General features: G+C 43.6%; 1 protein-coding gene across 9 annotated transcripts in view; it reads left to right on the forward strand.

The window, feature by feature from the left end:
• Nucleotides 1-12,069, forward strand: part of Celf1 (CUGBP, Elav-like family member 1) — a 75,633-nt gene that overhangs the window by 41,244 nt on the left and 22,320 nt on the right. For 7 of the 9 annotated variants that reach the window (XM_013514127.1, XM_013514126.1, XM_005383961.2 and 4 more), the window contains exon 3: nt 3,840-3,991. The exons of the other annotated variants lie outside the window; for them this stretch is intronic. In XM_013514127.1, coding sequence (XP_013369581.1) covers nt 3,888-3,991 — 104 coding nt within the window. In that variant the 5' untranslated portion in view covers nt 3,840-3,887. The remainder of the gene's footprint in view (nt 1-3,839; nt 3,992-12,069) is intronic. 9 annotated transcript variants of the gene reach the window in all.

Genomic DNA, 12,069 nt, shown 5'->3' on the forward strand with positions numbered 1-12,069 from the left:
GGGTTCTTTTTTTCTTTTTGGAATTGGAAATTGGCACTGGGTTACATCCCAGACTCCTATTCCACCTTTTTTTGAGATAGGGACTTACTAAGTTAACTAGGCTGGAACCAAACTTGTGATCCTCTTGCCTCAACCTCCAAAGTGCTCAGATTACAGGCCTATGCCACTGCACCCAGTATTGCTTGGGTTTGCTATCAGGCTGCTTGTTCCTCCCCTCTCATAATCAGGCTTTCAATTATTGCTCTTAAAAAAAGAGGCAAACAAAACTGAGGCAGGCAACCAGCGAAAGTAGAGCAAACCACAGAAGCAAATTCAGAGTGAAAGAACGGGAAGTAAAAAGACCGAGGAAAAATTAAGGCCTTCTTTGGCGGCAAATCATAACCACCCCTGCCTTCTCTTTCTATTTCTAATGTGTCCTTTGTGGAAAAAGCCTGGAATGTGTGCCTAATTAAGAAATTTTTTTAAAAAAATGATGTGTAGCTTTCTATGAATAACTGACTTTTAATTCTACTTTTTAATTTCCCTTAATATCTGTGTTTTTGTATTCCCATAATTCTTTTTATTATCACTTAACTTTATAACCCTTTTCTAAAATTGAGTGACTCATGATTAATTTCTGTGCTTTCTTTTCCCACAAGCATGTTGAATTTAATTATACAGAGATGAACTCTTCAGAACTGCCAAAGAGGGCCAGGGATATAGCTCAGCGGCACAAGCACCTGCCTGGCAAGTGCAAAGTCCTGAGTTCGATTCCCGGTAGCCCCCCCGCAAAAAAAGATTAGTTTTTAAAAAAAAGAACTGCCAAAGAGATGCACTCTCCCTTGTTTCATAACATTTCCATCTCACAGGTTTTGAAAGCACTGTTGCTTTGTAATAGCAAAATGGATTTTAGTAGCAGTGTAAACACAGAATTTGTGGCACCTCCACTCCCTGCTTTCTTTTATTTATTTATTTTTTTTGGTTTTTCTCCGGTACCGGGAACTGAACTCACGACCTTGCGCTTGCCAGGCAGGCGCTTTTGCCGCTGAGCTAAATCCCCAGCCCCCCCTGCTTTCTTTTAAATAAAAATTCTAGAACTGGGAAAAATGGTTTTAAAACTTAAAATTAATGTTTCTCAAAGTGCAGCTTAATGAAAATTAGTGTAAGGCACACACATCCTTCCGTACCCTGAACAGTGCCTTGTGACTCAGTCAGTTTCCCATGCTCAGTACTCTTCTGTTACAGATGTGATTGTGGTTCAAACAGAAACATAATTGAAATTCATGTATAGTGAGGAAGTAATAGGTAACAGTAACCAGTGGAATTACTTGAGGTTTGGTGATCCCGTTTTAAAAGAATTCATTTTTTTAATTAATTGATTTTTTTTTTTTTTTTTCCCCTCTTTTTGAGACAGGGTCTCACTATGCAATTCAGGCTAGTCTTGAACTCACTTTGTAGCCCAGGCTGGCCTCGAACTTGAAAGGATCCTCCTGCCTCAGCCTTCCGGGTTCTGGAATTACAGGCATGTGCTACCACGCCTGGTTTTAATTTATTTTTAAAAATTTTTTGTGTGCTGGGAATTGAACTCAGGACCTTGCGCTTGCCAGGCAGGCACTTTGCTGCTGAGCTAAATACCCAGCCCTTTCAGGAATTCTTAAACTAAATATTTTAACTTTAACTTAACTCAGAATTGCTCTATGGTCAAGGTGGTTTTCAATAGGAATCCTGTCAGCAGTCCCAGTGTACACAGAGAAACCAGGGCAAACCCCCTACTGACCTGCTTATCCCAGCAAGGGGCACCAGTGCTGCCTGGCATCAGAGGAGGGGAATTGTACTGTGTGGGGGTCACACAGTCCCCTCTCACTTGCACCTTGTTTCTGCTGCTTCCTGTAGTAGGATGGGAGAGAGCTCCTGCCACGGTATCTCTTAACATAGACCAGCTGAGCCCAAGGTTCGGACAAGTAAAGCACTTTGCTGCTGTTCTAGTTCTAGATTGTGGGGGGTTATGTCTGGATGTTGGAGAGAAGACCCAGCTTGTCTCTGGGCCAGGTGCAGACAGGTACCAGCTACTGTTACCCTGACGGCAACCTCTAGACCTGCGCCACGCGTGTTGCCTCTCATTAGGGGTGGAGCATGAGGCCCCAGTTATCCCCAGCACTGCAAAAAAACCAACCAGACACACAAAAAGTAACTTCATGTTCAATACATCATTCATTTAATTCTTTTTTTGGGGGAGGGGAGTGGTTTCCAGTACTGGGAATCAAACTCACGACCTTGCGCTTGCCAGGCAGGCACTGTGCCGCTGAGCTAAATCGCCAGCCCCTCATTTAATTCTTTACAGGCTGAACATAGCTTCCTCTTTTTTTCAAAGTTCTCTGTGTCGTGAGCTAAGCTTGGGTGAAGTGAAATCTTTGCAGTTAGGCAAGCCTGATGGTAAAAATGGAAAGAAGGCCTGTGAAATTTGGGAGCCTGTAGAGATGAAGTTTTAGAGTCACTGCCTCAATATTGAAATGCCACAATTTGTCGTTTGGAGGGATGTGGAGCTAAATTGAGAACAGGAGCACACATCTGCCTTGACTACTAAGTATACTCGTCTCCACTGCTCACCCAGAATAGAATTTTTATGTGTGCACTTGGTAGTCTTGGTCTTGCCAATGTCCTCCCTGCTCCCCTTTCTGGGGATCAAACCAGGGCTTTCCCTGAGTTCCAGCCGAGGCCTTGGCATAGCTTAGAGAAGGAAAGGAGAAAGTCAAGAGGCTCGGCCTGCAGCTTTCTCCCTTCTACATGTTTTAGAGTTGGTCCTTAATGTGCTTATTTTGTTTTGTTTATTGTCACTGTGCTGGCTTTTGATTTTTGTTTCTTTAGAGAGGTCAGCAGAGGACTGAAAGAAGTTTTTTTCCTAGTATGCTATCAAGGAAGAGTCAGAACGCTACTATTCCTTTTTGTTTTCTGGCAAGTTAATAAAGAAATTTTGTGTGTGCCACCTAATGAATGTTACTGAACCAAAACCTTTTTTTTTGGTCATACTGAAGGATGAACCCAGCACTTATGCGTGCTAGACCTACCACTGAATTTCATTCCTGGGTCTTTTTAAGTTTTATTTTCAGAGCCAACTGTGCTAAGCTACCCAGGCTGGCCCTGAACTCTCATGACTTGTGTGATCACACCCAGTTGAAAAAGGATTCTTCACATCCTTTGTGATGAGGCCCAGTTAGCATACTTTACCCTCAGCACCCCCAGAGTGCGTCCTCCTGTAGGGAGGTAGTTGTGTGTGAGCAGCAAGTTTCTCCTGGCCATTTTTCAAGTGGTTTGCCTCTGACCTGCTTCTGATGTCCATCCCCCTCCTGCTTACGTGACTGTTCCGAGGTTAGTTTTCACCCAAGTACTGTGCTCATTGCTGCCTTTTGCACTCGGAAATTAAGTGTAAAACCACGTCCAGTATTCCAGGAGAAGATTAAAAACATTTTCAGACCACACAGTGTGACTTTCCTTCCCCACCCCCCCTTTCAGGTAGTTGTAGGCTTTGGAGAACTTGGAAAACTGATTTGCAGGGAGGAGTTGGAGATGTGAAACAAGTTTATGTTTCTTCTGCTCTGTTGGCCACTGCTATCTTCATGGATCTGACACTATTTATCTGACAGTGCACTTAGTAATGCTTCGCCAGGGAAAATCACACAAAACAAGCCTGGCGCATCAGCACTTTCATTGTGTGCCGGCTGAGCCTCCCTTCACATGGTCACAGCCCCGCTTTAATCAGTCCTCCCTTCCCTGCCCCTTCCCCAGACCTGCCTCTTTCTGCAGCACTTACTGCTGGTTTCCCTGAGCTCCTGTTTCCAATTTGTGTTTTTTGTGGAGCCCAGGAAGCTAAAGCTGAGTGTATTTGTGGATGAGACAAGTCCATCAAGTTAATGTCATTGGCTTCTGAAGGGGACAGTGAGGTGATGGCCGCGTTTAAGTTGGATTTCCTTCCAGAAATGATGGTGGAGCATTGCTCTTTGAATTCCAGTCCTGTGTAAGTATTTTTGTTGTCTTAATTTATGTATCGTAAGCAGAGGAACTGGGCTGTTTTTGTTGTTACTTGATGAAACTTGTTCCTTTCCTTAAAAGAGGGAAGAAAAGGGGGGAAATGGCACGAGAAAGCCAAACTCTGAATTTTCTCATGCTGTTATTTTCTGTTTTAGTCTGATTCTGTCTTAACTGCTCATGTCCTCCGGGCTCTCAGTTCTTTGTACAAGGTTGCACTCGTGTGACAGCCACAGCAGCTCATGGTGCTGCTCAGGCCCTTTACCAGGGCGTGTTTTCCCATGTTGCCTTGAGTTGGGCAGGCAACTTTAAATAAACTTTTGGGAATAAAGTATTTTATTTATTACTACTTTTAATTATCAAGTTCTTAAACTGTCACAGAGGAGATTGGTAGTTACGGTGGTTTTAGTACTGTATACAAAGTTCTATATTGACGTGTAAAGTATAATTCTGTACCTTGATTTTTTCCCCCACTCTAATTGAAAATGCAGTTTAGCACATGATTTCAGAAATGTCAGATGTCCCCCACCCTCTAAGAAAAGAAAAACTGGATCAATATGGATTGGCAGTTTGCTCAAATAAATTGTGGATGTGGGAAGGAGAAACCTTGTTAGCTTGTAACATTGTGCAAAACTGCATTGTACACAACTAAATGCCAACCTGGGCCTGAGGTACAGCAATGGAGCCTGGATTGTGGACTTGGCAGAGGACCCATTTCCAACCCTTTCTGTCAAAATCTGAATTCTCTCTTATTTCAGCTACTTTAACCAGGTTTCAGAAAACTTCTGCCTCTCAAGCAAACCTTAGGTTTTTATTCAAAGCCAGGAATACTGTATTAAATGGTAGAATATGTGCAAGATAGTGCAAGTCTTTGAGGTTAGGCCTCTGTGCGCAGATCAGTCTGGCCCTTGATTGGATGTAACAGGTGAGGAGTGGTGGGGGCCTCAAGTCAGGCATCTTACACTTTCAAAATGGACCTTGTGTTTTCTATGTAGTCTCTAAAACAAGACTAATTTAGATAAGCCTTTGTGATAGGTCTTTACTACTGCTAAATAAATAACTTGGTTTAGCAGCAGTGAAGATAAAACTTTAGTACAATAAATAACTTCAGTATAAATAACTTTAAATAATTAAATAATTTTAGTATAATAAATAACATTTTAGTAGTAGTTACCAGGTGAAATTATAAGTATCATCATAAAGATTTAGTGCATAAACTGGGTGTAGGTGCGCACTATAATCCCAACACCTTGGGAGGCTGGAGGCTAAGGCAGGATGGATGATTGTAAATTCAAATCCAGCCTGGGCAATTTACAGACTTAATGAGATCCTGTCTCAGAATTTAAAAATTAAAAAGGAGCCGGGGATCTAGCTCAGTGTAAAAATTAAAAAGGAGCCGGGGATCTAGCTCAGTGTGAAGACTTTGAGTACCGCCAAAAAAGAGTACACTATAATGAAAGATTAGCCAGGCATGGGGGCGCACGCCTGAAATCCCAGCACTCGCAAGGCTGAGGCAGGAGGATTGCTGGGAGTCTGACCAGCCTGGGCTACAAAGTGAGCTCAAGGCCAGCCTGAACTGCATAGTGAGACCCTGTCTCCAAAAGACCAAAAAAAAAAAGGATTACGGCTTTGTGATTCAAATTATCTTTGCATTATACTATTTTTCTTCCTGTGCTTTGCCACTGCCCAGTGTTTAACACCTTAGAAAATAGTGCTTTTCTTAGTCTGTTTTATCCTTTTGGTTTTTCGAGACAAGGCCTCTCTGTGTAGACCAGGCTGGCTTTGAACTCTAGTCCTGCCTCCGCAACCCCTGTCCCCCAAGCGAAGGGACTACAGGCATGTGCTGCCACACCTGGCTGGCTTGTTATTTTTTTCTTGTTCATCTTCTTTTTTGAACTTGTTGTAGTCATCCTGGCTCAGCCTCCCAAATGCTGGGATTACAGGCCTGCGCCACCACACCTGGCTGTTTTATCATCTTTTAATGGGTTGGACATAATAATCCACTGTTTCATGAAGTCTGGACCATAGCATGAACACCACCTGGTACTTAAAACACAAGGAGTTCATATACAGGATTGTGAGGCTGTTTTCTTGCACACTCAAGTGTTTTGTTTATTTTTAATGAAGGTATTCAGAGTTGATCAGTGTAGAATGTTATATCATTTTTTTCCAAGTGCACTTGCATCTATTTTAGTCATCCGTTTTCACCAAAATTTTGGCCATGGGCTGTTTACCCTCCATTCCAGATAAGAAACGCAGTTGACAAAGGGCATGCACTTCCTGGCCTAGCATACAAATTTAATGATAGCTTTTTTTTTTTTTTTAAATTTATGAGTTGAGGGGCTGTGGATTTAGCTCAGTGGCACAGCGCCTGCCTGGCAAGCGCAAGGTCGTGAGTTCAATTCCCGGTACTGGGGAAAAAAAAAAACACTCCAAAATATAAATAAATAAATAAATGAATTTCTGAGTGAGTCACAGGTCTGTGTCACAGGTCTTTGGACCTACCGTGAAGGTACATGCACCTCACCGCAAAGACAGGAAGGGGAAAGAGGAAAAGTGGTGTGCATGTGGAGCTAGGGGTAAGGGTTTGGCAAGTGCTGCACCACAGAGCCACAGCCCAGTTTCAGAAGGTTCTTGAGAGAGGTGTGCATTTGCCACCTCTTTCTTGGATTTTCAACCCTATGTTAGCAAGAGGCTATATCAGTAGTTTTCTCGCTAAATGATTTGCCTGGGGATGAACCTAACTTTGTGTATTATTTCTATATTTCTTTATATCACAGAAGAAATGGTGCAAGAGCTGTGGAAGTTCTAGGGGATATGGTCCCTATTCTTACTTGGAATCAGTGTCCTTGATTCTGTTCTGTGTGCCTTCAACCATGCACTGATTTCCCTTACTTTGCTTGCACCCTAGCACATGGATGTTCTCTGAGGCTGTCTCTTAGGCCTTTTGCTTAAAGGAGCACTCGTGTGCTTCTCCTTCTTGAGTCTCCATATCTGTCTCCCAGTGTCGTTTGAACTCTGTGACTATTCTAGAAAGTACTCATCAGACACTGCTGTATAGAGGCTTCCTCACAAACTTGTTTCCCAAATCATACCAGAGCCCAAGAGTTTCAGTAACTCGTTCTCCCTTGCCTCCTTGGAATTTAGCTGAACCCCCTAGACCTAATGGATCCTGACCCCAAATTGCTTAGTCCTGGCTGAGCTAATCTTAGGAGTTAGTTTGTGAAAAAACATCCAGCTTTTTATGTTTTCCCAATTTATTTCATTAGATTATTGCTAGATATCTTTTAAAAGGCAAGTCTGATCAGTCTTTCCTTTTCAGATCTTGGAGTAAAGTCCAAGCTTGTCTTCGTACTGTGATTGGGTTTTTCCTACCTCTCTTCGTAATTTTTTTATTTTTGGGGGGTGGTGGTGGTACTGGGGATTGAACTGAGGGCCTTGTGAGTACTAGGCAAGCACTCTATCACTGAGCTACATCCCCAGCCTTCCCTTTTTTATTTTTGTTAGCTACGTAAGTTTTTTGTTTGGTTGATTGTTTTTTTGTCTTTTTGAGACAGGGTTTTACTGTGCAGTTCAGGCTGGTCTTGAACTCTAGCCCAGGCTGGCATCAAACTCACAGCAGTCCTCCTGCCTCAGCCTCTCAAATGCTGGGATTACAGGTGTGTGGCCACCATGCCTGGCAGCTTTGTAGTGTTTTCTCCCCTCTGTTTTTCCCTGATTTTCTGTTCTGCTTTTTCAAGTCTACTTTATGCCCTTCTAAGGTTATCTTAGCCCTCCCCTCTCTTGTCTTACCATTCATGACCCCTGTCCATTTCCCTATGCCATGTGGCACTTGTCCCAGCCGGCTGGCCCGTTCAGCTTCAGTCCCAGCACACACTTCCCCTCTTCCAGATAAAGGCAAGCCATAATAGTCATGGCTCCCACAGAGTGTCGACACGTGTGCAGGATCTGTGGGGCACTGCAGTTATGTCCTTCTGCTTCTTCTCTGCCATTGTCCCCAGAGCAGGGGTTGCGTAGTCTGTTACACAGCCCTGGGCAGATAGGGTCTGGCACCATCTTAAGAACTTGGGAAGAGGCTGGGGGTTTTAGCTTAGCGGCACAGCACCTGCCTGGCAAGCGCAGGGTTGTGAGCTCGATTCCTGGTACTGGGGGAAAAAAAAAAAAAAAAAAAGAACTTGGGAAGTAGTTTTTGTTTCATTTTGGTGACTGGAAATGATTGAAGATGTAAGATTTCCAGATATTTCCTCCAAACCTGAGAAGGCTGGAAATCTTCAAAAGCAGGTTGTTGGCTGGTAGCTTTAGGATCTAACGTGATAGGAGGTCTGCCTTTACCCAGTGAAAGTTCTCACAGTATAGACATACACTCTGTCATGGTCTCACAAGAGAACAATCAGTAAGTAACTCAGGCCTGTTTCTGGCCCTTTTCGTTTGCATACATGTCTGTTCTCTTTTTTCCACGGAGCTGGAGTTTGGTGGCTGAATTCAGAATGTAGCATGTGTGCTTACGCCGGCATGGGAAGTGGGTGGGTTGAACATTTTCTTTTTGTATTAATGGTCAGAGGAAAATCAGTGGGTATGAAAAAAGAGAGAATAATAAAAGGAATGACTCTTTTTTTCCCATACTACTGAGGATTGAACCTGGGTCCTTCACACTGAGCTACCTCCTCAGCCCTTTTTTATTTTTATTTAGAGGTGGGTTCTCTAAAAGTTGCTAAGTTTCCCAGGCTAAGCTTGAACTTGCAGTCTTTCTACCTCAACTTCCCAGAGTGCTGAGATTACAGGCATGTGCCACCACAGCCAGCTCAGAAATGGCTATTAAACAGATAGGAAATTACTGCTTGCCAGTGTGTTTGGCCAGAAGAGACAGATATCAGATACTCACTGACGCTAGCATATACCCAGGCATTGCTGTAAGGATACATGTGGACTAGACTGTGATGTTCATCAGAATTCCACAGCCGGAAGACCTTGAAGCTGTCTCCCCAGGACCCCCGTTGTGCTTGTTCTGCATGTTCTACTCTTTCCCTGCTTGTCATTGTGGGTGCTGTGTGGCTTGGCTTTGCTGCTTTCCCTTCCATCCTATCTAATGATACGTAGTTCACATACTGTAAAAGATGCACTTTTAAGTGCACAGTTCAGTGGTTTGCAGGTAGATTCACATAGTTCTGTAACCATTAGCACTAGTTCTAGAACATTCGCATCACCCCAAAAGAAACACGTGCCCGTTAGCAACATGTTCCGTCTTCTCAGCCCCTTCTTAGGCAACTGCTAGTGTTCTTTGTATACATTTACCTACTTCTGATGTTACATATAAATGGAGTCATGTAATATGTTCTAGTTTCTCCATAATTGCTTTTGCTGCTGGAAGCATAAGCATAAGGAGGTGGGTTCATGCCACGCCTTTCCCCTAACATTTTTGCCACCATCTCTTCTCTTCCCTTCACTGTTACAGAGCCTGATGTTCCTCTCATCCATCCCACTCCCAAGTAGGCTGGCAGAATTGCTACAAAAGATGAGCATTTCCATAGTCTGTCGGAGACAGGGATGCTGTAGCTGTGTCTCCAGGGCACTGCAGAGTTCACTGGTTCTTGCATGGCGTAATGAATGTTCATAGCTGGCTGTGGTGTTACATGCATGGAATCCTAATGTTCTGGGAAGCAAAGGCAGGAAGATCACAAGTTCAAACCCAGCCTGGGCAACCTGGTGAGCCCCTGTCTGAAAATACAAAAGGGGCTGGCCATGGTGGTTCACGTCTATAATCCCAGTACTCAGGAGATTGAGGAGGATTGCCATGAGTTCAAGGCCAGCCTGGGATATATAGTGAGTTTAAGGTCAGTCTGTATTATAAAGCAAGGCCCTGTCTCAAAAAAATGAAAGGACTGGGGGTGCAGCTCAGGACAAAGGTCTTGAATACAGTCTCAGTATTAGAAAAACAAACAAATGAAGGTATGAACAAACCACTCACCTGCATAGCATTCTTTCAGATGAGGGGGAAGGCATAGTTTGAGAACGTATCTAGTGATGAACAGAATGAATCAGTGATTTGAGACCCTTGGCATATCACACCAAGTATTGTCTCCAAGGGCTTTTTAGGCAGTGGTCACTTTGGGGTTTTGGGGGATTTTTTTGGTACCGGGAATCAAACTCAGGACCTTCAGGCTTGCCAGACAGGTGCTTGTGCCACTGAGCCATATCCCCGGCCCCGGGCAGTGGTGACTTTGAACCCTAAAGACTACATGCACACTGGAACCATGTGTGGGGGAGGAGCGAAGAGCATTGCCGCTCATTTTTGCACACAACGGCAGTTGAGGAACTGGATGACTGCTTGTTGTGTGTATAGGCAGATGAGTGGCTGTTTCTGTTTCCTGTCTCTGACATTCCTACCTTCATTTTGAACTGCTTTTTCCGGGAGGGGGTTTGAGACAGGGTTTCACTATGTAGTTCAGGCTGATCTTGAACTTGCTTATGTAGCCCAGGCTGTCTTCAAACTGATCCTTCTGCTTCAGCCTCCCGAATGCTGGTATTACAGACATGTGCCCAGCTGAACACCTGTTTTCAAGAGCTCCAAGGAAAGCCCCATGTTCTTCTTACCCCCAGCATCTAGCATGTGTATTGGTGCTGACCTAGTGAGTGTGTGCCTGTGTTTAGTGGAGGGAGGAAGAAGTCAGTAGCTCCAGCCACATGATCTCTCTATGGGATTCGACCCTGCTGGAGAATTGCTGTGTTGGGGGGTGCATCTCGCCCCTCACCCCCAGATACAGTAAAAATGACTTGTAAAAAATGTGAGCTTAAATATCATGTTTATGATTAAATTGAACATGGATAACATGGCTCAAACCAACTTCTGTAAACATTTCTCAGTATTAGATGAGAAGACTGCCTTCTCCTTGGGCACTGCTCTAGGGGATTCTGTTGGCTACTGAATTGGCAGGCGAGGGAGAGTGGCCACAGACCAAGTGGACCTAAGAAATAGAGAAGGACTTGGAGAGCAGAACAGCAAACAGGGACTGTTTTATCCGGGTGTCCACTGGCTTGGGCTGTGCTGGAGGCCACATCTATTGGCTGTACTGCTTTTCCACTAAATGACAACGTAGAAAGGTTAGAAATGGCACACTGGCCCAGAGGGAAGGGACAAGCCAGGAGCACTTGGCAGTGCAGTACACAAGTCAGTAATCCCCCGCCTCATTTCAGAAAGAGCTCTTCATCACTGTCTTGTCATTCAAACACATCTGAGCACCACTAGGGCTCTGTATTTTCCCTTGCCTAAGAATAGAAATACAATGAAAAGTTAGCAACATTTTAGTAAAACGCTTCTAAAACTGGTCAATAAAATTTGCTGGGGGCAGGTTGTAGGGAGTGACATGTATTGTTTCACTAATGGAATGACATTAGTCATTGCCATCGAGATAACCTTGCTTCTGTTGGGACATTAAATTTCTTAATCTGATGTGCCTGGCATATGTCTGTAATCCCAGCACTCAGGAGGGTCCCAAGTTCAGGCCTAGCCTGGACAGTTTTGTGAGACTCTGTCTCAAAAAAGTAAAGACAAGATGAAGCTTCTCTAATGCAGTTACATTATATTTTGCAGTGCCTCCCAGACATGATTAACAGTACATTCTATTACAATTTTTAAAAGGAGTAGCTTGATCCCGTGGTGATCAAATAATCATAGAAAATAGTACCACTCTTCAATTTGAGAATACTCTTCGTGTACAACACTCATTTAGGTAGGATTAACTTAAGGGGAACTCTTGTGACCAGTAAGAAGAAATTCCTCCCACAGTTGACTGCTAACTTTAAACCAGGTACTTCACCAGGTATGGCTATGCAAGTAGAGTGATTAAAGATATAATTATTAACAGTGTCACTTTCACTGTCAAAATTGTCCTCTTAAATAATTGTTTTACCTACAGAGTTATAGGAGGGGTACAGCTAGAGGATGCTAAAAGGTGTTGACTATATGAGAGACAGAGAAATTTAGTACTGTTTGAATCCTAGGAAGGATGTGGGGATCCTTCACTGGTGTGGAGACAAGAGTAGGCCTATAATCATTTATCTTATAACTGT

This window comes from Chinchilla lanigera, unplaced genomic scaffold, assembly GCF_000276665.1.
Source record: "Chinchilla lanigera isolate Chin_1 unplaced genomic scaffold, ChiLan1.0 scaffold00021, whole genome shotgun sequence".
NCBI classification, from domain to species: Eukaryota; Metazoa; Chordata; class Mammalia; order Rodentia; family Chinchillidae; genus Chinchilla; species Chinchilla lanigera.